Here is a 23,989-nt window from a genome sequence, read left to right as displayed (position 1 = left end):
TGCAGTACGCGGCCGCACGGCGCGCTGCGGTGGGAGTGTCTCCGGCCGTTCTGCAGGTGCGGCCAGGCCCCTCGGGAGGGCGGGGAGGGCTCGGCGGGTGCGGGGAGAGGCCGGAGGGCCTAGGACGGCTGCCCGGGCCGAGGTGCTTCCTCCCCGCGGTAACCCCGGGGCCGGGATGGGAGCCCGCACAGCTCGGCTCTGCAGCCGGGCTCCCCCTTTTCGGTCTGTCGCTCTCAGGTACCCCTTGTTCGGGCCAACAGGACTGTCATCCGCCTGTTGAAGGGGAAGTCACGAAGTACAGCCCAGGTCCCGCAGCTAACAAGTGGTGACACCAGCCGGCCCCAGTACTCACCCGTCTTCCCCGATTTGTAGGCCTACCGTATCTCCCATATGCAGGATAACTGTTTATTAATAAATCACGTTTTATTTCATATTACGTTTCAGGTTATCTAGCTCTGCAAATGGAAATTTAGGTCTGAGTCTACATGTGCAAACTGGTTTGAGTGACTTGGCATGTGAATTTAAAAAATGGAATGTACCCTATATCAAGGGATGAATTAGTTGGTGACTGACAATTTGCACTTGCTTACCTTAGGACCTGTTAACTTAGCTTTCTTTTCCTTTTCCTTTCCTTTCCCCTCCCTCCCTCCCTCCCTTCTGACTTTTACTTTGTATCAGTTTTCTTAACTGTAAGGGGAGCATGTCCTAATAAAAGCTATTTCTCACTTATGTCACAAGTCTTATTAACATCAAAGAAAAGTAAGACTATTCAGTTCTTTTCAAGTTGGCTCCAGCCTGTAAATCGCCGTAAGGCTTCAAAAGATGGGACTCCAGGAAAACATAAGCTTTGTTAGTACCGGGAATTGAAATTGAGTTGGCAGTAAATGGGATGTCTTTTTTTTTTTTTTTTTTCCGGTACGCGGGCCTCTCACTGCTGTGGCCTCTCCCGCTGCAGGGCACAGGCTCCGGACGCGCAAGCTCAGCGGCCATGGCTCACGGGCCCAGCCGCTCCGCGGCATGTGGGATCTTCCCGGACCGGGGCGCAAACCCGTGTCCCCTGCATCAGCAGGCGGACTCTCAACCACTGCGCCACCAGGGAAGCCCGGGATGTCTTTTTTAAATCATAGGGTTAAGACTCACTTCTAATGAGAAATGGAGAAAAAATTAATTCTGGAGGAAAATTAAGCATCAGATTTCAATTTGATGAGTGTGGTGTTTGTTTTTAGAGAGGATTCATGTCCCACCTTGTCTTTCTAGAAAGAGTTAACGTTTCTTAAAGACAGCTGAAATCTAGTGTTGTGATTTTTGTTATATGAACAGGCATTTTAAGTCATTTTTATTTTTGACTTGTGGTGTTGTCTTATGTGTTTGTGTGTGTGTGTGTGTATGTGAGTGTGCATGTGGGCACATGGCTTCTTAGTCTAACTATATTGAATTATTCTTGAGGGGTGTTGATTGTTTGGCACATTTTCATTGGGGGTGCCCTCAATGAGCCAGGCCCTGTACAGGGGAAACAATGTGACTGAAATAGATTTAGTGCTTGCCCCTGTGGAGGTTTTGTTCTAGCTGGGAAGACAGATTTTAAATTAATAATGACAAGGGTGATGTAGAAACACAGAACAGGGGAACTTGAGGAGGAGATCAGCAAAAATATCTTAAATGGGACAAATGTTTGAAATTAAAAGATGAGTTTTATGTAACTAGACAGGGGTCAGGCTGTGGAGTCGGAGTGGGGAGGAGATTTGAAAGAACGGTGGATGCGTAATCCCTCAGGCAGTACAAAGCCTGGTGTATTCCAGGAGCTGAGAAAAGATAGGGAAAGCTAAAACACAGAAGACAAAGTACCGAATGGAAAAGCCGGGAGGAGAGGAGGGCAGGGCCCTGAAGGCCATGGTAAACTTTGGACCTTGTTCTAAGGCCAGTGGGAAGCCACTGAATCAGTGTTTTAAGTAGGGAGTAATATGATTTTGTTTGTGATTTAAACAAACCACCAACTCCTGGGTTGAGCATGGTGCTTAGGATGGACAAGAATGAATGCAAAGTCCACACATATAGCAGCTTGGGTTAGTTCAGGACTCAGACAATTGTGGAGTTGGAAAAGTTGGGGCTTGGTGGTGATCGTGGAATTGAAAAAGTTGGAATGTTTGCGATGCATAAGAGGTAGAACTGAGAGAATTTGGTCCTCGATGTATTCTCTCTACCACATGATATAGAGTAGGGCTTGGCAAACTGTGGCCTGTGGGCAAATCTGCCCCAGTGCTGGTTTCTATTAATAAGGTTTTATTGGAACACGTGTTTGTGTGTTCCCTGTGGCTGTTTCTGTGCTATAACCACAGTTAAATAGTTGCCATACATGTGGCCCATAAATTTTAAGATATTTACTGTCTGGCCTTTTACAGAAAGTTTGCCAACCCCTAGTACGTAAAGTACTTAGTACTTATCAAGTGCGGTTCTGGTGGCAGGATTTGGAGTCCTGAAAAAAGTGGACACAGGTCTATACCTCGAGAGCTTACATCGTGGTTGGAGAGAGAGAGGCAAACTTACCTATACAAATACATATTAAAAAATCGCAACTTGATAAGGGCAGTGGAGGAAATGTAGAGGATGTTAGAGGTGTTTTGAGGGAGGATAAGAGGAGAAATGATCCTTGTATTAGGTGACTGGAGCCAGTAGAAACGGTCAGGGCCTGTGGTGTGAAAGGTGGCTCAGGGCCCAATATGTTCCTTATTGAGATAATTTCCGGGTAAGCATGTTTCGCTTGGCCACCCTGCTGGTCCACAGAAATGGAATTATCTGGGCCAAACCACTGCTTGGTGTTCTGCTTCCACTCTCATTTCTTCTTTTACCTCTGTCTCTCTTATTGCAGGAAGGACACCTACTGAAACTTTAAACCCTGGCGCTGGTGTCATGGTGAGGGGGAAGGAGGTGGTTAGGATGGATGGGGGGGAATAATTATGTACTCTGGGCCCTGTCTTCTCTCTGCCTGCCTCCCAACTGAGGAAGAAAGAAGAGGGAAGTGTGGAGCATCTTTAGCCCCGTCCCCAGGACCTGGCAACCTCTTTCAGTACATGACCTCCGGAGGGAACTGGTTTGGGTGGAGGGTTCCCAAAGCGACCCTGGGGTTCTGTGCCTAATTCCAGAGTCTGACTGCAGTGCGGGGCTCATTTAGAGCCGGCAGCAGCAGAGCTCCAGGGCCATCCCTGCCATTGCTCGTGAGACCTACCAAAAACACATGGCTCTATACAGTAAAATTAAAATTAATTAAAATCCAACAAAATTAAAACCTCAGTTACTCAGTCACCCAAAGTACATTTCTCAAATGCTTAGTAGCCACACGTGCCAGTGGCTGCCTTTTTGGAAAGTGCAGACATAGAACATTCCCATTGAGCTTTACCAGTCAGTGCTGTTGTAGAGAATTCTGAGATTAAAGGCCATCAAGTTTCTCAGATGCAATGAAAGTCCTATTTTAACAAGCATAAAAAATGACTAAATGCTTATCTATGTCTTGGGTGGCGTCCTAGGGACTTCATGAAAACTAAAAGATCAAACCCAAACTTTTGATGTCTTAAATAAGGAGTTTAGGAAAAGCTCTGTAAAGCTGAGAAGAACAGGCTCCGCCATCACTGGTTAGTGGAGTGACAGAGAGCCAAAGTTTATACTTTTGGATCTGTCCAAACGTTAAAAGAAAGTCAGTATTTTCTGCTGGGTCCCAGCAACTCCTCAGTTCTGCCCTTGTAGCACAAAAACTGCCATAGAGATAAACAAAGGGGTGTGGCTGTTTGCCAGTAAAACTTTATTCAGACAAACAGGAGGCAGGCCGGGTTTGCTAAGCCCTGCTTTGGAGAGAACACTCTCTGAATGTTCTTGCATTGGGTCTACCTTCCCCAGGGATAACCCCTCGTCCTGCAGAATGGTGAGGGTGGTCCTTGCTGAGCCGGAATATGTGTACTGTCTTAGGAATCAGTCACCTTGGAGGATGTGGCAGTGGGGCTCATCCAGGAGTGGGCGTTGCTGGATGACGCTCGGAGGAATCTGTGCAGATACGCGCTGCTGGACAACTGCAGGACCCTGGCCCCCCGGGGTAAGGCTGGTGCTACTCCGGTCCTTCCTGTATGCAAATGCTTTTTAAGCGCCTGCCACGTGACCATAGTGATGTAGTGTGGGTTTCCAGTTCATGGGCTTCCACAGGATAACAGCTCCATGCATTGCTTTTACTTAATTCTCTCCATAGTCACTCGTGTGGGTCTCACTGACCTTGAGCTTGGGCTTTGGGACTTAGAGAACCTCAGTTCCATGGGGCAGAGAGGGAGCGTTTGTAGTTTGGGCCCTTGTGAAAGAACCTCACTGAGTTCATTAAAAACTGGGTGTGATCACTTAGGTACCCCATGTACTTGCTCGGGGTCAGGAGCTGAGGTCCAGGTGGAGGGTGGGCAGGCAGGGGAAGCATTTATTTTCCTCTGCAAGCCCTCCCTTCTCTCAGCATGTATGTTTTTCTCCACCAGCAGGGACTCCATCCTGCAAAACCTGTCTGGTCTCCCAGGTGGGGCCAAGAGAAGAGCTGATGACAGCAGAACGAGGCATTCTCTGTGCCACGGGTGTGGGTGAGTACCAGGGGGCGTAGCACATTGTGACCCATCCAGACCGGGGTTTGAGGGTGGGTGCTACTGGGAAGTGTCAGTCTGAGGGCATTTTGAAGGTTCTTTATTTTGAGGGGAAATAAGGTTGTTTGGGGTGAGTTCCTTTAGCTCTTCTTTTTTCACTTTTTAACTCTCTTACTTTTTGTTGGTTTCAGAAAAAGATCTGTTCCAATTTCTCTTTTTTTAAAAAAAAATTTGAGATACATACTGTAAAATTCACCCTTTTAAAGTGTACAATTCAGAGGTTTTTAGTATATTCACAGAGTTGTGCAACCATCACCACTATCTATTTCCAGAACATTTCTATCACCTCCAAAAGAAACCCTGTACTTATTAGCAGTCCCCCCCATCCCCCTTCCTGCAGCCCCCAGCAACCACTAACTCACTTTCTGTCTCTGTGGATTTGCCTGTTCTGGACATCTCATATAAATGGAATCATACGTCTGTGTCTGTCTTCTTTCACTCAGCATCATGTTTTTGAGGTTCTTCCATATAGTAGCATGAAATGCTTCATTCCTTTTTAAGGCTGAGTGATATTCCATTGTGTGGATGCACCACATTCTGTTCATCCATTCATCAGATAATGGCCATCTGTCTTGTTTCCACTTTTTGGTGATTGGGAGTAGTACTACTCTGAACATTCATGTATAAGAATTTATGTGGAGCAAACATCATTCTCAATGGTGAAAAACTGAAAGCATTTCCTCTAAGATCAGGAACAAGACAAGGATGTCCACTCTCACCACTATTATTCACATGGTTTTGGAAGTCCTAGCCATGGCAATCAGAGAAGAAAAAGAAATAAAAGGAATACAAATTGGAAAAGAACAAGTAAAACGGTCACTGTTTGCAGATGACATGATACTATACATAAAGAATCCTAAAGATGCCACCAGAAAACTACTAGAGGTAATCAATGAATGTGGTAAAGTTGCAGGATACAAAATTAATGCACAGAAATCTCTTGCATTCCTATACACTAATGATGAAAAATCTGAAAGAGAAATTAAGGAAACACTCCCATTTACCACTGCAACAAAAAGAATAAAATACCTAGGAATAAACCTACCTAGGGAGACAAAAGACCTGTATGTAGAAAACTATAAGACACTGATGAAAGAAATTAAGGATGATACCAACAGATGGAGAGATATACCATGTTCTTGGATTGGAAGAATCAATGTTGTGAAAATGACTATACTACCCAAAGCAATCTACAGACTCAATGCAATCCCTATCAAATTACCAATGACATTTTTTACAGAACTAGAACAAAAAATCTTAAAATTTGTATGGAGACACAAAAGACCCCGAATAGCCAAAGCAGTCTTGAGGGAAAAAAATGGAGCTGGAGGAATCAAACTCCATGACTTCAGACTATACTACAAAGCTATAGTAATCAGAACAATATGGTACTGGCACAAAACAGAAACATAGATCAATGGAACAAGATAGAAAGCCCAGAGATAAACCCACAAACCTATGGTCAACTAATCTATGACAAAGGAGGCAAGGATATACAATGGAGAAAAGACAGTCTCTTCAATAAGTGGTGCTGGGAAAACTGGACAGCTACATGTAAAAGAATGAAATCAGAACACTCCCTAACACCATACACAAAAATAAACTCAAAATGGATTCAAGACTTAAATGTAAGACTGGACACTATAAAACTCTTAGAGGAAAACATAGGAAGAACACTCTTTGACATAAATCACAGCAAGATCTTTTTTGATCCACCTCCTAGAGTAATGGAAATAAAAACAAAAATAAACAAATGGGACCTAATGAAACTTCAAAGCTTTTACACAGCAAAGGAAACCATAAACAAGACAAAAAGACAACCCTCAGAATGGGAGAAAATATTTGCAAACAAATCAACGGACAAAGGATTAATCTCCAAAATATATAAACAGCTTATGCAGCTCAATGTTAAAGAAACAAAAAACCCAATCCAAAAATGGGCAGAAGACCTAAATAGACATTTCTCCAAAGGAGACATACAGATGGTCAAGAAGCACATGAAAAGCTGTGCAACATCACTAATTATTAGAGAAACGAAAATCAAAACTACAATGAGGTATCACCTCACACCAGTTAGAATGGACATCATCAGAAAATCTACGAACAGCAAATGCTGGAGAGGGTGTGGAGAAAAGGGAACCCTCTTGCACTGTTGGTGGGAATGTAAATTGATACAGCCACTATGGAGAACAGTATGGAGGTTCCTTAAAAAACTAAAAATAGAATTACCATATGACTCAGCAATCCCACTACTGGGCATATACCCAGAGAAAACCATAATTCAAAAAGACACATGCACCCCAATGTTCATTGAAGCACTATTTACAATAGCCAGGTCATGGTAGCAACCTAAATGCCCATCGACAGAAGAATGGATAAAGAAGATGTGGTACATATATACAATGGAATATTACTCAGCCATAAAAGGAGCGAAATTCAGTCATTTGTTGAGATGTGGATGGATCTAGAGACTGTCATACAGAGTGAAGTAAGTCAGAAAGAGAAAAACAAATATCATATATTAACGCATGTATGCGCCACCTAGAAAAATGGTACAGATGAACCGGTTTGCAGGGCAGAAGTTGAGACACAGATGTAGAGAGCAAACATATGGACACCAAGGGGGGAAAGCCACGGGGTGGTGGTGGTGGTGGTGGTGTACTGAATTGGGCGATTGGGATTGACATGTATACCCTGATGTGTATATAATTGGTGACTAATAAGAACCTGCTGTATGAAAAAATAAAATAAAGTTCAAAAATTTAAAAAAAACCGAATTTATGTGGATATGTTTTCATTTCTCTTGAGTATATACTTAGGTGTGGAATTGCTGGGTCATTTTTTAAACTTTTTGAAGAACCGCCAAACCGCTTTCTAGAATAGTCACACTATTTTACCTTCCCACCAGCGGTGCATGAGGGTTCCAATTTCTCCATATCATACAAACAATTATTGTCCAATTCCTCTTTAAACCAAACATTTCTTTGTATGTTCCTTTTCTAATTGCTTCTTCCTTGTTTGCCTGATAACACTGTCTGATAACGTCACTTTCAATCTCCACGGATTCCTTTGCTGGGAAAAAAGTCTCTCATTTCCACCTCATTCCCATCCCTGCCCAGTTGCTACTCTTAGAGCCTCACTTTCTCACTGATATCTTCTTCCATTTCAGTACTGACCCAAGTTTAGGGTCAATATTAAAAAAAAAAAATACATGTTGTGTGTGTCAATATCATGCCACTACTTCTTTCTGAAAGAAGGTAATTTTTTTCTTTCCAATTCATTTTAGACTGGGAATCTCAACTTAAACCCAAAGAGTCTACTCCTCTGCAGGATATTTTGGAGGAAAATTCATCCCATGATTTGCAAATGGTAAGATTCACGGGTGATGATTCTTTACTCCCTCTCATAGAAGAAGTTGAGGAATACGTGAGTTGGACACGCACACCAGCGCCAGGCAGATATTTGAGCCAGGGCTTTTCCTCAAGGACATGAAGTGTCTGGAGGGAGCATCCATGACCCATGAATTTGGGCAAATCCCACCTATCACTTAAGATTCTTTCTTCTTAGAAAGTTCCCCTGAGTAAACATTTCCATCAGTGAGAGTCAGACATTGATTGTATGCAGTGTGATTTACTCTTCAACAGTGATCAGAAACACGCTGTCTGTTAGAGATGCCCCATGTAAGTTCAGGATGTGAGAAAGCCTAGTGGTGGAACCTGCCACATCCTGGAAGAACTCGACCTGTCTGAACAAGGCGCACCTTTGAAAATGCTGAAAACGGGCCCCTGACAAGGAGCATCCCTGGGTGACCTTTTTGTCATCATCCACCGCTCATCAGGAGCAAACTCCTCCTGGAGAGAAGCCACCTGCTGATTTAACCGTGGTGAGAAAGGCTCCTGGAGGAATTATAACTTGGAGCTGAACAAGAGGACCTGCAGGAGAGGGCCACTCTGATAGTAAAGAATGTGGGAAAGTTGTCAGGGGTCCCACACCCCTAGGGAGACAAGTTGAGACCCCACACTGGAAGGAAGCCCTTGTCAAAGAGTGGAAAATCATTCAGAACCAGCTTGCACAGTATGGTGCGTGAGAAAATGCAGAGTCCTGCCATCCCCCCTTTGACCCTGAATTCCTGCCTTCCTAAACTACCGAGCCTCCAAGTTTGAGTTCCCATTCTTGGGGTTTTGAAGCTTAGGGTTAGGGCTAAGATTTGGATAGAGGGACATACAGAGCCCATCTTCACCCCCAGGCCCAGAACCAATGAGGTATCTAGCTTCCCTTCCTCTCCACCTCTATCACGGATGGTGTCAGCCTCAGAGTGTCAGAGACACTGGCACAGTGCATGGGGTGGTGAGGCCGGGGTAGTAGAGACCCCTTTTCCATTCCTGTGCCCTGAGCACGCGGAGCCTCAACCCTGCACAGCCTCGTGAGGAGTGGGCTGCCAGGCAGCTGAAACTCTCGCCCCTGCATGGCTGGCATCAGACCCCAGGGCAGCCGAGCCCTCTCCTTAGTGCCCAGATCCTCCTTGTCCTTGGTTTACACTCTTGTTTTGGAGGAGAACGTCCTCCACTAGCTGCTTGGGAAAGGGCGCTGGCTTTTGAGACCTTAGGATCTGCAAATGTCTTACTGGAGCTGCTGGATCCCAGGGGCCTCGTCTGCTGTTGTTGTTGCAGTAACCCCATTAGAGAGTGTTCTGCGCGCCATTATAGAGCTCTCGATTGATGCCTGTTGAATGAAGGAGTGAACGGATGGGTGCTGGTAAAGATGGCTCCAGGCCCCTACCGGCACCATGCCTCAATCAGCAGATGGACCGTGTGAGGGCGGGAGTACGGGATGATGAGGGACGGGTGTCCTCTGTGGTTTCTGTGGGCTCTTTCCTCTCAGTATGGGGTTCCAGCACTTTCCACAGAACTTCACTGCTAGCTCAGTAGTGAGTACTGAGTGTGGGAGAGGAGGGGCTTCTGCTGTATCTGGAAACACAGGCAGTCACAGAATGTTGTGAGTGGACATAAGTGGTCCACTTCCTTCTATATAGAGGAATCGCCCTACAGTTCCTTCTGTGTAGAGGAATCAAGCAGCTCATCCCTGAATATGCCCCTGAGTGGTCCAGCATATGTGAGGTCGGGAGTCCAATCCAGGCCTGTCTCTAGAGACTGCCGTCTTAGCCACCAGGGTCTTCTGCTTGAGGATCGCACATCCTGATACTTGGTCGATGTGGCTGAACCTTTGGTTATCCCTTCTAGGCCACGTGGGTGTCACTGAGCCTTGTCGCAATCACTGGGGCCCCTTATGGCAGCTCTGAGGTCACGTGTGAATAAGTGCTGGTGGCCAGGGACAGACCAAGGCCCTGTAGCCCCAAAGAATGGGCATCTCCAGGCTCAGCCTTCCTACTGTCCCAGGGCCACCCACGCCACCTCTCCTGCACAACACCCAGCTCCTCCAGGCTGTGGTTTCACCTCTTCTGTTTTCTGCTGGATCCACAGTGCCTGTACTAGCAGTGCTCAATAAGTACGTGTTGAGCAAATAGGCAGAACTCCTAAAAACCTTCAAGAAGAGTGATCTGTGTCAGAATTATTCTGATGAAAACATTTGTCTCAAAATGGTACCCCCGGGATTTCAATTTACGGAGGTGACTGAGTGATGACATGGAGAGGCCAGTGACAGTGACTTAACATTTCTTGAGAGGAGGGGGCTGGCCACGCCACACAGGGCTACACGAGGAAGCACCAGCATCAGTCAGGAGGCTGACAGGAGTGAGGGGAGACTCTAGGCCAGAGCCTTCATTGGTTTTCTGTAGGAAAGGCGAGGCAGGGCAGGGTAAACATCTTAGGATTGGTGAGTTTGAGTAATAATTCTGAGGGATCTTGAGGCGCAGGGGCTGTTCCCAGTTGTCTGGTTCCTGGCCTTGGTGATTTAGGGCAGGGGGAATGTTGGCTTGGTGCGTGAGAACTAGATAAAGGAGGTGGTTCGGAGTACGAGCTGTGGATCACAGGGGAGATGTAAACAGCTGTGGCCATTAGTTTGGCCCTGTGATTGATGGATGCCAGGGGCATCCTCAAATGTGGAATCTAAGAAAACAGAATGAAGTTCATATTCAGAGCCAAGGGCTCCCAGCCTTTCTATAGCAACCTTTCTAGTAAAATATCTTGTAGCACCTCCAAGGGCTTGTGGCCTGACCTCCAGACAGGGCCTCTCCAGAACCAGAAAGGGGTCAGGTCTGTCTCTTAAGTCTCTGGCATGATCAGTCCTCATTGGTGGCAGGGGCCCACAGTGCAATAGGGGGAGTCACGAGGTCTGAAACTACCCGGCCCACGTTCCCCAAATTCTGATGGCACGAGCCCCAAACTTAGGGTCTCTGAGGGTGAGAACAGCCTCCATACCGCCTCTGTCCTGCTCAGCACCCTCCATGCCTTTTCCCAGGGGCTGGGGCTGGACCTGAGGATGCAGATCAAGCCCATGATGGGAGAGAGGGGGACACCTCTGACTCCAGGGGACCGGTCAGCTCTCCAGGAGTCACCTTGGTCTTCTGAGGACACAGTAAGCCTGGGAAGTGGTTTGCTGGGAGGGCCCCAGCCCCATCCAGGAAAGCCTAGGGTTCAGGAGTTTTGTTAGGTGGGGAGGCAGGAGGGAGGGATGAATCTAGGGCCAACTGCCAACTGTTGGGGGAATTGGGAACATGCTGGAGGCCCAGGCTTACCTCCTGGTAGGAACTGCTGGACATGCCGTGGCATTTCTGCGTTGAATGTAAATATCCCTAGTGTGATGTCAGGCCCAGAGCAGTCCTAGGGGAGGGGCTAGCACCTAGGGTTCAGGCCCTGCCTCTCTTCGTCCAGTCCTTCCACCCTCATTCCCACCCTGTCCATGGCCAGGAAACCTACAGGAATGAGTGGGTCCAAGGGCTGTGTGAAGAGTGTCCAGGCCGGTAACCAAGCACTTGGCTCAGGGCCTTGTGTTTTGGTACTGAGGTGGACAGAGTTACCGAGAAGGACACTTCAAGGTGTGCTATGAGCCCCGCGCTGAGGAGGAGGGGCCTCCTCTCACCTGTCCCTGCCCATCACCTGCCCTGAGGGACCTGCCACATTTACTTCCCATCCACCACCAAGTCCTACAAACTTTTCCTCCAAAATATAAACCTACCTCTGACTGCTCCTTCTGTTCCTGGTGCCACCACCCTGCCCAGAGCCACCGTTATTTCTCCTGGACCCCTGGGAACTGCTCCTGACAGGCTCCTGCTGCCACTGGGCATCACCCTGGACACCGAGGCCAGAGGCATCCCTTAGAAATGCAAGTCAGTTCAAGTACCCTTCCCAAGGGAGTGGCTGGCGGTAGAGGAGAGTTCAGGTCCTTTCTCCCACAGCAGGGCTTCCCCTCCGGAATAGTTTACTAATGTCCCCTCATTTGCAGGGATCCACCTCTGCATCCTCCCTCTACCCCTCAATCTGCTGGCCATCCACTGCCCCTCTCTGCTCCAGCATTTCCCCCACTACCAGAGGCTGCTCAGAGGAGGCCTCCCTTACCCAGGCCCCCTCTCTCCATCCCATCTTGGAGTTGAAATTCCACGACAGTGGCTAACTTTATACTGAAGAATTGTAAACCTGGACAAGGGAACAGGGCCTGTCCCTGTATGTTCAGTGTGTTTCCCCAAAGCAGGGCCAGTCATGCCAATTCAGTCTGGGTGAGCAGGTGTGAGTGGATCCCACTGACTGTGTGACTAATATGTTCCTGTCACTCTGTCCAGGGGCTGAAGGTGGCTGTGCAGATTCAGAGGGTGGCCACGCCGGAGCCTGCGCTGCGCCTCCTCAACCTGTTGGGGGCTGGGGATTCTGGTGAGTGAGAGCTGGGTGGAATTGACAGCCAGAGGGCCCCGCTTTGCTGTGTTGTGTCTGGGAACTTGCATCCGCCGCCTTTTCCTCTGACTGCAGTCGTTGCCACAGGGAGAGAATGTATGAAGCAATCTCTCATTACTTACATACGCAAGGGGAAAGGCACTTTCTAGGGATTGTGGGCTGGGATTCTTTTTTTGTTTTTTTTGGTCTCGGATCTTTCTGTTATGGAAGAGCAGTCCCCACTCAACTATGGCAAAGGCCAGACCTCTTTTGGGGCATGGTTAAATTCTCCACTGCGCAAGCATGTCGATGCTGAAGGTTACAGTTGAATTTACTATAAGTGGCACATGTTTGAACTGAGCTTTTAAAAAATGAGGCTAAAAGCCACATCTCCTGAGAAGTGGGGGAAAAAAATTAATTCTGGAGGACAAATAACATTGTAGCTTGTACTGCAAGGCCTTTGTTTCCTTCCATCTTAATTTATTGTAAGAATAATAAATTTTGATTATTAATCATATCATCCAGTCTTGCATTTGGAATCTGTATTATGCCACTGACAGGAAGTAATGCTTAGATTTGGGTTATATGTTGTTGTTCTATATATTTTTGGTACGCCTTCTGGGCCAGGCTCTGCCATAATGTACTCGTTTTATTTATTTATTTTTTAAATTTTTATTAGCGTATAGTTGGTTTACAATGTTGTGTTACTTTCTGCTGTACAGAAAAGTGAATCAGTTACATATATCCATATATCCACTTTTTTTTAGATTCTTTTCCCTTTAGGTCATTACAGAGTATTGAATAGAGTTCCCTGTGCTATACAGTAGGTCTTTATTAGTTATCTGTTTTATATATAGTAGTGTGTATATGTCAATCCCAGTCTCCCAATTTATCCCTCCCCCCCTTTCCCTCCTGGTAACCATAAGATTGTTTTCTACATCTGTGACTCTATTTCTGTTTTGTCAATAACTTCATTTGTACCGTTTTTTTAGATTCCACATATAAGTGATATCATATGATATTTGTCTTTCTCCGTCTGACTTATTTCACTCAGTATGACAATCCCTAGGTCCATCCATGTTGCTGCAAATGGCATTATTTCATTCTTTTTTATGGCCGAGTAATATTCCATTGTATACGTGTACCACATCTTCTTTATCCATTCCTCTGTTGATGGATATTTAGATTGCTTCCATGTCCTGGCTATTGTAAATAGTGCTGCAGTGAACATTGGGGTGCATGTATCTTTTCAAATTATAGTTTTCTTCGGGTATATGCCCAGGAGCAGGATTGCAGGATCATATGGTAGCTCTATTTTTAGCTTTTTAAGGAACCTCCATACTGTTCTCCATAGTGGCTGTACCAATTTACATTCTCACCAGCAGTGTACGAGGGTTCCCTTTTCTCCACACCCTTTCCAGCGTTTATCGTTTGTAGACTTTTTAATGATGGCCATTCTGACCTGTGTGAAGTGATACCTCATTGTAGTTTTGATTTACATTTCTCTAATAATTAGTGATGTTGAGCATCTTTTCATGTGCTTTTTGGCCATCTGTGCCATAAAGTACTGTTGAAGTACTTGGTGTGCTCTGTGCTTTTGAAGTACTCTGGAAGGTACTCTTGAAGTACTCACCGCTGTCATCCTGTGGTGAGATGGGCACTGGGAAACAATTGCAGACCAAACCCTGAGGCCCTCCCCCATGGAGTTCACAGTCTGGCTTGGTGGTCAGATTTTTCAATGGAGACTGGAATGCAATGGAAGCATATAACAGGAGGGCTTTATCTTGGGGGGCAGGGAGGAACTCTGGGAAATTTAAGTTTAGACCAAGTTTCTCAACTGCAGCACTGCTGATACAGGGGCTGGATCTCTGTGGTGGGGGCCATCCTGCATGTTGTAGGATGTTTAGCAGCATCCCTGGCCACCACTCCCTAGCTGGCAGTACCACCTCCCCCTGTATTAGTTTGCTAGGGCTCCCATAACAAAGTACCACAGGCTGGGTGGCTTAAACAATAGAACTTTGTTTTCTCACAGTTTTGGAGGACAGAGGTCCAAGATCAAGAGGGCCGTGATCTGTTCTTTGGCTTGTTGATGTCCGTCTTCTTCCTGCATTTTCCCTCTGTATGTGTCTGTGTCCAAATTTCCACCAATTACATTGGATTAGGACCCATCCTACTGACCTCATTTTAATTTAATGACCTCTGAAAAGACCCTATGTCCAAATACAGTTATATTCTGAGATTCTAGGGGTTAGGACTTCAACATATGAACCTTTGGAGGGACACAGTTCAGCCCATAACACCCTAGTCATGACGACCAAAGACATCTTCAGGTGCTCTGGATTGTCCCCCTCTAATGCATATGTTGATGCTGTAACCTCCCATGTGGCTGTATGGGAGACAGGGCCTTTAAGGAGGTTGTTAGGGTTAAATGAGGTCTTAAGGGTGGAGCCCTGATCCCATAGAATTGGTGTCCTTATAAGAACAGGAAGAGAAAAAGCAGAGTTCTCCACCATGTGAGGACACAGTGAGAAGGCAGATGTCTGCTAGCCAGGAAGAGCATTCTCACCAGAGCCGGACCATGCTGGCACCCTGGTCTCAGACTTCCAGCCTCCAGAACTGTGAGAAAATAAATTTCTGTTGTTTAAGCCACCCAGTCTGTGGTATTTTGTTACAGCTACCCGAGCTAAGATACTAGACACTGCCACCTGACCTCTGGGGACAGGGGTGGCTTAAGACCATAATAATTACTGTATCGTTTAAATGTTGGTCTGTTTGGAGGTTTGGGGAGAGGAGTTCAGGCCTAGGAATGGCATCTGTAAAATCCACTGGGCACCGGGGAAGAAGAGCCTGGTCCTTCAGCACCTGGGAGGAGGATGGGCCTCGGGAGGATATGAGTGGTGGGTGGAGGCAGTTAGGAAAAGGATGGTGGTGGCCCAGAGTTGGGGGTGAGTGTGGAGTAGGTGTGTCAGGGGTCCCTAAGACCACTCCCAGGTTTGACGATTTGCTAGGAGGACTCAGGACTTAGCTTACAGTTGTACTCATGGCTATGATTTATTCCATTGAAGGGATGCAAAGCAAAGTCAGCAAAGGGAAAAGCCTCATGGGGTGAAGTCTGGAGGAATTCAGGCACAAGTTTCTGGAGTCCTCTCCCAAGGGAGTCGCATGGGACACGCTTAATTCCCCCAGCAACAAGCTGTGACAACACGTGTGCAGTATTATCTACAGGGAAGTTCATTAGAGACTCAGAGCCCAGGGTTTTCCCTGGGGGCTGGTCATGTAGGCACCCTCTGCCAAGCACATACCTAAATTCCAGACTTCCAGAAGGACAACAGGCATTCAGCATAAACCACACTGTTTGTACAAACAGTTTAAGCAGAGAGTGAGCCCCTCTTATCAGTTAGGGTGGTGGGAACCCTCTCGAAATCCAAGTTCCCAGAGGCCAGCTAAGGGTCAACCTTGCTGGCAGGCCTTGCTGAGGAGAGCAGTCAGGCCTGCTGTGTTAACTCTTGTCTGCACACCAGGTAAGCTAGGAACCATGTAAGATGTACACAGGAGGTCGAGTTGAGATAGTTTGGTGAGTCATGTGTGCATTCGTTTACCAGACATTCCAGGGCTTTTTTTTTTTACATCTTTATTGCAGTATAATTGCTTTACAATGGTGTGTTAGTTTCTGCTTTACAACAAAATGAATCAGTTATACATATACATATGTTCCCATATCTCTTCCCTCTTGCGTCTCCCTCCCTCCCACCCTCGCTATCCCACCCCTCCAGGCGGTCATAAAGCACCGATCTGATCTCCGTGTGCTATGCGACTGCTTCCCACTAGCTATCTACCTTACGTTTGGTAGTGTATATATGTCCATGCCACTCTTGCTTTGTCACAGCTTACCCTTCCCCTTCCCCAGGGCATTTTTATATGCCAAGCACGGTTGGGGGGTGAGGGTGTAGCAAAAGGAAAAGGACCCCAGGCTTGTTCTTCCGAAGCTGCCAGTCCATTGGGGGAGATGGAAGATAATCACCTAAGGTAGCAAAAAAAAAAAAAAAGTAGCTGGTTATAGATAGGTAAGGGCTGTGAAGAAAGGAGAGGGTCTTTTTAGAGAAAAGAAGGGTATTGGGGAGGAGAGACTCTCCGAAGGAGTGACATTTAAGTGGGTCCAAATGAGAAGGTATGATATAGGCATTCCCCATAGCAGGGACAAGGTGGGAGGAAGGGGAATGGGGTGGGTGGAGGTGGGGAGGTGGGTGTAGAAATGTCATCACTGATTTTTTTTTTTTTGACTGATCGTTGGGGTCAGAGGGGGGGGATTGCTCATCTGAGATCAGGGACACTGGAAGAAGGACAGGCTTTGAGAAGAAGGTGATAAGTGCATTTTTTTTTTTTTTTTTTTTTTTTTGGATGGAGTGGGTGAAACAACAGAAATTTCTATCTCAGTTAGAGGTCAGAAGTCTGAAATCAAGGTGTCGGCAAGGCCATGCTTCCTGTGAAACCTGTAGGGAAATAATCTTTCTTGCCTCTTCCTAGCTTCTGGTGGTTGCTGTAAGCCTCAGTATTCCTTGGCTTGTGGATGCATCGTTCCCATCTCTGCCTGCCTTGCCACGTGGCTTTCTCCCCTCATTCGGTATCTCTTCTCCTCTTACAAGGACACCATTTGTATTGGATTAAGGGCCCTCTACTCCACCATAACTTTATCTTAACATCTGCAAAAACCCTATTTCCAAGCAAGGTCATATTCTGAGGTACTGGGGGTTAGGACTTGTTATTTTTTGGGGGGACACAGTTCAACTCATAAAGTCTGCTCTCTGAACCCCCCCAAATTCATATCCTCCTTACATGCAAAATACAGTCACATGATCCCAACATCCCCAAAGTTTTTACCCATTCCAGCATCAACTCTGTCTAAAATCTCATCTAGATATTGACCCAGAATATCCCAGATCTTATCATCTAAATAATCTAAATCAGGTATGGTGAGACTGGGGGTGTGATCCATCCTGGGGGCATAATTCCTCTCCATTTGTAAATGGGTAGAACCAGAAAACAGGTTCTCTGCTTCCAAAATACAATGGTGGGGCAGGCATTGGATAGACATTCCCATTCCCAAAGGGAGAGGAAACAAGGGTCCCGGGTCTCACGTACGTTTGAAACCCAGCAGGGCAAGTCCAAAGCCTGAGAATGATCCTCTGTGGCTTGAATCTCTGTCCTCCGCCTCCTGGGGCAACAGCTCACCCCATCCAGCTCATTTTGGATGTTTCATTCGTATTCCCCCAGGTAGATGAGTGGAGATATCGGAGCCAATGGTTGTGTATATGGGTCTGGAGTGCAGATGTGAGAGTCAGCCTGGAGATTTGGGCCTTGTCAGGTAGTTGGGAATTGACGCCCAGAGCCGGGGACGGTGCCTTCCGAGGCGGAGACTACAAGGTGAGAAGAGGAAGGTGTGCACCTTGGGGACACCAGCAAGTGATGGAGGAGGAGCCTATACAGGAAACCGGGAGGGAGGCTGCGGGGTGGGGGTGGGTTTTAAGATGGAGGGATTGGATGACTGAACATGTCAACTAGATCCCCACTCTGGATGGAGGTCACAGGTGATCCTAGTGAGGTGCTGGTCCTTGGAATGGTGATGTTGGGAAGTGAGTAGGAGGTGAGAAAATGGATACAGAGATTGCCCACGATGGGGAACAGAGAGATAGAACAGTAGCTAGAGGGAAGTGTGGAGTATTACAGCTTGAATTGTGACCACCCCCAAAAAAGCTATATTGAAGTCCTAACCCTCAGTACCTGTGAATGTGACCTTATTTGGAAATAGGGTCTTTGTAGGTGCCATCAAGTTAAGATGAGGTCATGATGGTGGGCCCTAATCTAATATGAATGGTGCCCTCGTAAGAAGGGGAAAATGCCATGTGAAGACAGGAACACATGGGGGGAGGACAGCCATGTGATGACAGAGGCAGAGATTGGAGGGACACGCAGTTACAAGCCCAGGATTGACCTTCACCACCAGAAGCCAAGAAGAGGCAAGGAAGGACTCTACCCAGAGTCTCAGAGAGAGTGTGACCCTGCCCACACCTTGATTTTGGGCTTCTGGCCTCCAGAACTCTGAGAGAATACATTTCTGTTGCTTTAAGCCACCCAGTTGTGGTACTTTTTTACAGCAGCTCTGGGAAATTAATGACATGGGGTCAGGGATTGGATGTGATTCAGGTTTAATTACCAAGGGGAAAGGTCCCATCGAGAGGGGAGGTGAGGGTGCAGGGAGACAAGGGTTGGCTGGGGAATCACTTGCTCCTCTGTAACAGGCCAGAGTGAGGAGGCCTGGTGCGGATGAGGGATGTTACTGATTTGAAGGCAGGAAAGGAAGGATGCTTCCTTCTCAGGCACACTCACAGGGAGGTGGCGGTTTCTCTGTCCCCTACTTGTGGTAAGTCCTAGGGTGCTATCGGCCCTGCAGAGTTGGGGCAGAGGAAGGGGCCCAGCAGCTAAGGCAGGACAGCTGACCCAGGGCTGAATCAAGGGGGGTGAAGGGGTGCCCCAGAAGCTTCAGAGTCTGTTGGTGACTTGAGACTGTGGCTCCAGAGATTTGGAACAGAGGAAACGTGTGTGTGTGTGTGCATGCGTGTGTGCATGCATGTGTGTCTGTGTGTCTGTCTGTATATTTCTGTGTGTTTGTGCTTGTCAGTGTGGGTATGTGCATACTGTGTATGCGTGGTGTGTATGTAAACATTTGTGTGAGTGTATGCATGCGTGTGTACTGGTGTGTGTGAGTGTACATGTGTGCCCAAGCAGCTGGGAGTGTGTGCAAGCATATGTGCATGCATCTCTCTGTGTACATTACATGTGTGTGTCCCTGGGAGTGTGTGCATATGTGTGTGCACATGCGGTCATTCACAGGGTGGGCAGCCCTTGGCCCTGCAAGTGGGGTCACTGGGCCAGGGCCAGACCCTAACGGCTCCCCTCTTCTCCTCCAGCAGTGCTTGCTCAGGACCCCACCTGGCTCCGGGAGGAGAGCACAGAGGAAGAAGCCGTGGCTCCTGGGACACTGAACACTTGTCTGCAGGTAAGTAACAAATACTTGTTCTTCTTGCTTTGCCTCCTTGTCCCCTTCCCCTGTCTGGGAGTTTCTTGACCCCAGAGGACTGGTCTCCAGGCTTCCAGGCACTGGGCCTCTAGTGGTGGGTGGGCAGTGACCCCACTCCCTCATTCAGGCCTTCCCCCGGTTATCAAGGGCCATGTTCAGCTGAATGTCAGGAGGGAAAGCAGGGCGAGGACGTGAGCTGTCCTTGTCTTATAGTCATCATGGTCTCCCAAGAGCAAACAGTTGTCATTTACCAAACATTTTTCTCTTGCCTGTAACGCGATCAGGTCTGCTGGACCCTGGGGCTAGAGGGGAAGGACTTCCCAGCTAGTTGTTAATAACTAAGTCCTGTCATGAAGTTTAGGTCCTTTTCTGCCACCCCTTGGGATGCTGTCATTTAGGGAGGGAAGAGTAGATGGAGAAGAGTTCTAGTTCTGAGGCCTGAGCAGAGAGACCTCAGAACTGTGTCTGAACATCTTCTACATGTAAGTGTCCCTTTCCCAGGCCTGCAAGCCCCACACTGTCCTCTTGAGTATTGGTCGGGGTGGCCCCTGGCTGAGCAGGGACGGGTGTGCGTTTTAGGAACCAGTCACCTTTGCGGATGTGGCCGTGCTGTTCACACCGGAAGAATGGCTGTTTCTAGACTCTGCTCAGAGAAGCCTGTACAGAGACGTGATGCTGGAGAACTACAGGAACCTGACCTCTGTGGGTAAGGCTGGCCTCGCTGCTTCATCCACACACTTGCGCAGCTACTATGGTTTCCCGGAACTGTGCTGGTTTCGGAAATCGAGAGGTGAAGAGACAGGAAGGTCCTGCCTTCATTGTGCTTATAGTCTAGTGGTTTCTTCTTGGAAATGAAGATCTGTCCATTGTTTCTGGTCTTCTCAAGTTTGTCCCTGAGCCAGGCGCCGGGTTTTGGGGACTGGAGAATCCCACTGTCCTTTGGGACCCAGTGAGGGAGCTTGTACTTTGGTTCCTTAGTGAAAGAGCTCAGCCGTGTCATCAGAATATAGGTGTGTCCATTTTGCTATTCCTATCTCCAGTGACCCTAAAGACTTCAGAATATCGGCTCCCGTTGCATGGCAGGCACAGTTGCTCATACCCTGCATCTTTTCCCATGAGCAGGAGATCAACTCTGCAAAGCCAGGACATTTTCCCATTTGGAGCAAAGAGAAGAGCTGTGTGTCACTGAGAGAGGGATCTTCCCAGGAACCCACTTAGGTGAGCACCAGGCAGATTAGGGGTGCTTAGTGCCCTTGATGGGGAAGGCTGTTGGGTTGAGCTCCCTCAGTAAATTCCACTTTCTTTCCTCTTTCTCTTCTCTTTTTATCTCTAATGCTTTACTTTGGCTTCATAGAAAGATTTATCCTACCTCCTTTTCACATTTAGCACGTCCATGTGTATATTTCATCCAGTTCCTCCCCACTGTATGTTCTTACTAATACTTCCTCTCAACATCAGTCCCAATCTTCATAGAATCCCTTCTTAGTAAATTATCTACTATTTCCATTCCTTGTTCCTATGATTATGTGACTCCTCACGTAGCCAAATGCCTTAAAATTTTCCTTTACCCTCTGATACATTCCTCTTATTCATAGTTTCTTCCCATATTTAGGATCAGTATTAAAAAAAAATCTGCACATGCCTAGCTTTTTTTGTCATCTTGATCCCACAGTTTCCTTCTCTGTGCGCTTAATATTTCTTCCCCTTAATTCATTCCAGAACCTCAACTTCAATCACAAGACTCAATTCCTAACCAAGATATTTTTGCAGAGATTTCATCCATTGGCACAAAAAGGGTAAGGCATAAAGGGGTTATTCTTGTTCCTCTACAGTAGGAAATGTCTGGGATTGCTGTAGGTTAGAAACACAAGAAACCCAGAGAGAGATTCAAGGCAAGTGGTACTCACCTAGGAGAAAGCAGTTTCTTGGGAGAGAGTCTGTGAATGTCATGAATTGGGGGAAAACTCTAAATGTAGATCAAGACGTGGCTTTACAGAGTTCCCAAAGCTAACCATTTTCGTAAATTTGACACAGATGTAGAACATTTAAAACTTAATTTAGCCTTACATAATACAGAAAAAGTCTACATCTAAGAAGTCCCATGAAAGTAATGAAAATGATAGCTCTTTGTGGCAGAGTATCTGCTTGAAGGAACTCAGGGTAGAAATGGTATAGATACGCTAAAATGGTAAAATCTTCAGCTATAGGAATGTCTCTTTCCTACACTCAGTTCACTTGGGGGAGAATATCTGTGAATGCAATAAAGCCTCTGGTCTTCCCATTTTCCTCAATTGACAGGAGCAACCTCAGACTGGAGAAAAACTCTATAAATGCAATGTACTAGGGAAACCTATTAACAGCATCAAACCACTTTTTCAGTACCAGAGAATTCCTGCAGGAGGGAACCCCTGTGAATGCCGAGAGAGTGGAAAACCCTTCTTCCAGACTGCTCACCTAATCGTGTCTGAGAAAATCCATAGCGGGGATAAAACCTATGCATGTAACAAATGTGAAAAATCGTTCAGATACAGCTCCGATCTCATCAGGCACGAGAAGACTCACACTGCGGAGAAGTGCTTCGAGTGTCAGGAGTGCAGGCAGGCCTTCAAGTATTCCTCAAATCTGCGGCGGCACATGAGAACTCACACTGGAGAGAAACCCTTCGAGTGCAGTCAGTGTGGGAAAACCTTCACGAGGAACTTTAACCTGATCTTGCACCAGAGAAACCACACGGGCGAGAAGCCCTACGAATGTAAGGACTGTGGGAAAGCTTTCAACCAGCCATCCTCTCTGAGGAGCCACGTGAGAACTCACACCGGAGAGAAGCCTTTTGAATGTGGCCAGTGCGGGAAAGCCTTCAGGGAACACTCATCACTGAAGACACACCTGCGGACCCACACCAGAGAGAAACCGTACGAATGTAACCAGTGTGGGAAGCCCTTCCGGACGAGCACTCACCTGAACGTACATAAGAGGATCCACACAGGGGAGAAGCTTTATGAGTGCGCCACCTGCGGGCAGGTCTTGAGTCGTCTCTCGACCCTTAAGAGTCACATGCGGACCCACACGGGAGAGAAGCCCTACGCGTGTCAGGAGTGTGGGCGAGCCTTCAGTGAGCCCTCATCCCTCAGGAAACACTTGAGGACCCACACCGGCAAGAAGCCCTACGCGTGTCAGGAGTGTGGGCGAGCCTTTGGCCAGTCTTCACACCTTATCGTACATGTGAGAACCCACACTGCAGGGAGACCCTACGAATGTAATCAGTGTGAGAAAGCCTTCAGGCACAGCTCTTCACTTACTGTGCATAAAAGGACTCACGCCAGGAGAGAAAACGTCAGGACTGGCGCCCTGCCTTTATCAGTGTCTCTTGCATACAGTGGGCCCCATGCTGATTAACTTCCAATTTGTAAAAACATAAACATCCAAGGCTGTGATCATCTCTCATAGTACTCGTTAAGCAACATCCCATGTTTTGATGTATAATATTTTCATTTTGGTTTAATTCTCCATATTGTCTTAGTTTCTTTTACCACTTATTCTTTGACACACGAGTTAAATGGAATTAGGTTTTTAAATAAAAGTACATGGGTATATTTTTATAGAGGCATAATTGTAGTGAAATGCATAAATCTTAAGTGTACAGTTGGATGAGTTTGACAGATGTATACTTGTATGTAATCAATACTCCATTCAGGATATAGACTGTTTCTGTCGTCCTGGAAAGTTCCTGCATATATATGGGTGTTTCTTTTTAGTTGCCTTTTTGTTGTTGGTTTCTAATTTAATTACACTCTTAGCAGGGTGTGTGGTCTTTATGTTGTTGAATGTTAAGTATTTGTGGAGATTTGCTTTTAGGTCTAGTGTGGCGCGTCCTGTTAGTTGCCTACCAAAATTGCCCCTTCTTGCTTACCAAAGCACTTAGGTTTTTTTTTGTTCAGATTGGGTCTGTGCACTATTTTTTTTTTTTTTTTTTGTGGCTTAAAACAACAGAATTTTATTATCTCAGAGTTCTGGAGGGCAGAAGTTGAAATCAAGGTGTCTGCAGGACCACACTCCCTCTAAATGCTCTAGGGGAGGTTCCTTCCTTGCCTCTTCCAACTTTTGGTGGCTCCAGGTGTTCCTTGTCTTGTGGCAGCATCTCTCCCATCTCTGCCTCTGTTTTCAAATGGACTTCTCCTCTGTGTGTCTGTGTCTTCTCCTCTTCTGTCTCTTTTAAGGACACTTGTCATTGGATTTAGGGTCCACCCAGATATCCAGGATGGTCTCATCTCAAGATCTTTAATTACATCTGCAAAGACCCTTTTCCAAATCAGATCACATCCATAGTTTCCAGGTGGACATATCTTTTGTGGGGGCATCATTCAAACCACAACACCATCAGGGAATGTGCACTATTAAAACACCTCCATCTTCCTGTCCTTGCTGCCAGG

The 23,989-nt window shown here is 46.8% G+C and overlaps 1 protein-coding gene across 1 annotated transcript; it reads left to right on the top strand.

The window, feature by feature from the left end:
* Positions 1–23,955, top strand: ZNF333 (zinc finger protein 333). Its single transcript, XM_082836516.1, has 13 exons — positions 1–56; positions 2,867–2,910; positions 3,958–4,081; positions 4,503–4,601; positions 7,948–8,030; positions 11,079–11,195; positions 12,397–12,484; positions 17,709–17,755; positions 17,851–17,905; positions 19,453–19,538; positions 20,139–20,265; positions 21,279–21,355; positions 21,858–23,955. The coding sequence occupies exons 2-13, from the start codon at positions 2,908–2,910 to the stop codon at positions 22,953–22,955; spliced, it is 2,004 nt and encodes a 667-aa protein (XP_082692642.1). The 5' UTR covers positions 1–56; positions 2,867–2,907; the 3' UTR covers positions 22,956–23,955.
* The last annotated feature ends 34 nt before the right edge of the window (positions 23,956–23,989 follow it).

This window comes from Leucopleurus acutus (genome assembly GCF_964270905.1).
Source record: "Leucopleurus acutus genome assembly, chromosome: 3".
Classification (NCBI taxonomy): domain Eukaryota; kingdom Metazoa; phylum Chordata; class Mammalia; order Artiodactyla; family Delphinidae; genus Leucopleurus; species Leucopleurus acutus.
Note: the sequence above shows the minus strand (reverse complement) of the source record. Positions and strands in the feature narration are given on the sequence as shown.

What these genes read in the sequence shown, in the direction of transcription:
- ZNF333 (XM_082836516.1), top strand. An exon ending in TCTCTGTGCCACGGGTGTGG is followed by an intron (nt 4,602 to 7,947) that starts GTGAGTACCAGG and finishes AATTCATTTTAG; the next exon opens with ACTGGGAATCTCAACTTAAA. An exon ending in CTTGGTCTTCTGAGGACACA is followed by an intron (nt 11,196 to 12,396) that starts GTAAGCCTGGGA and finishes CACTCTGTCCAG; the next exon opens with GGGCTGAAGGTGGCTGTGCA.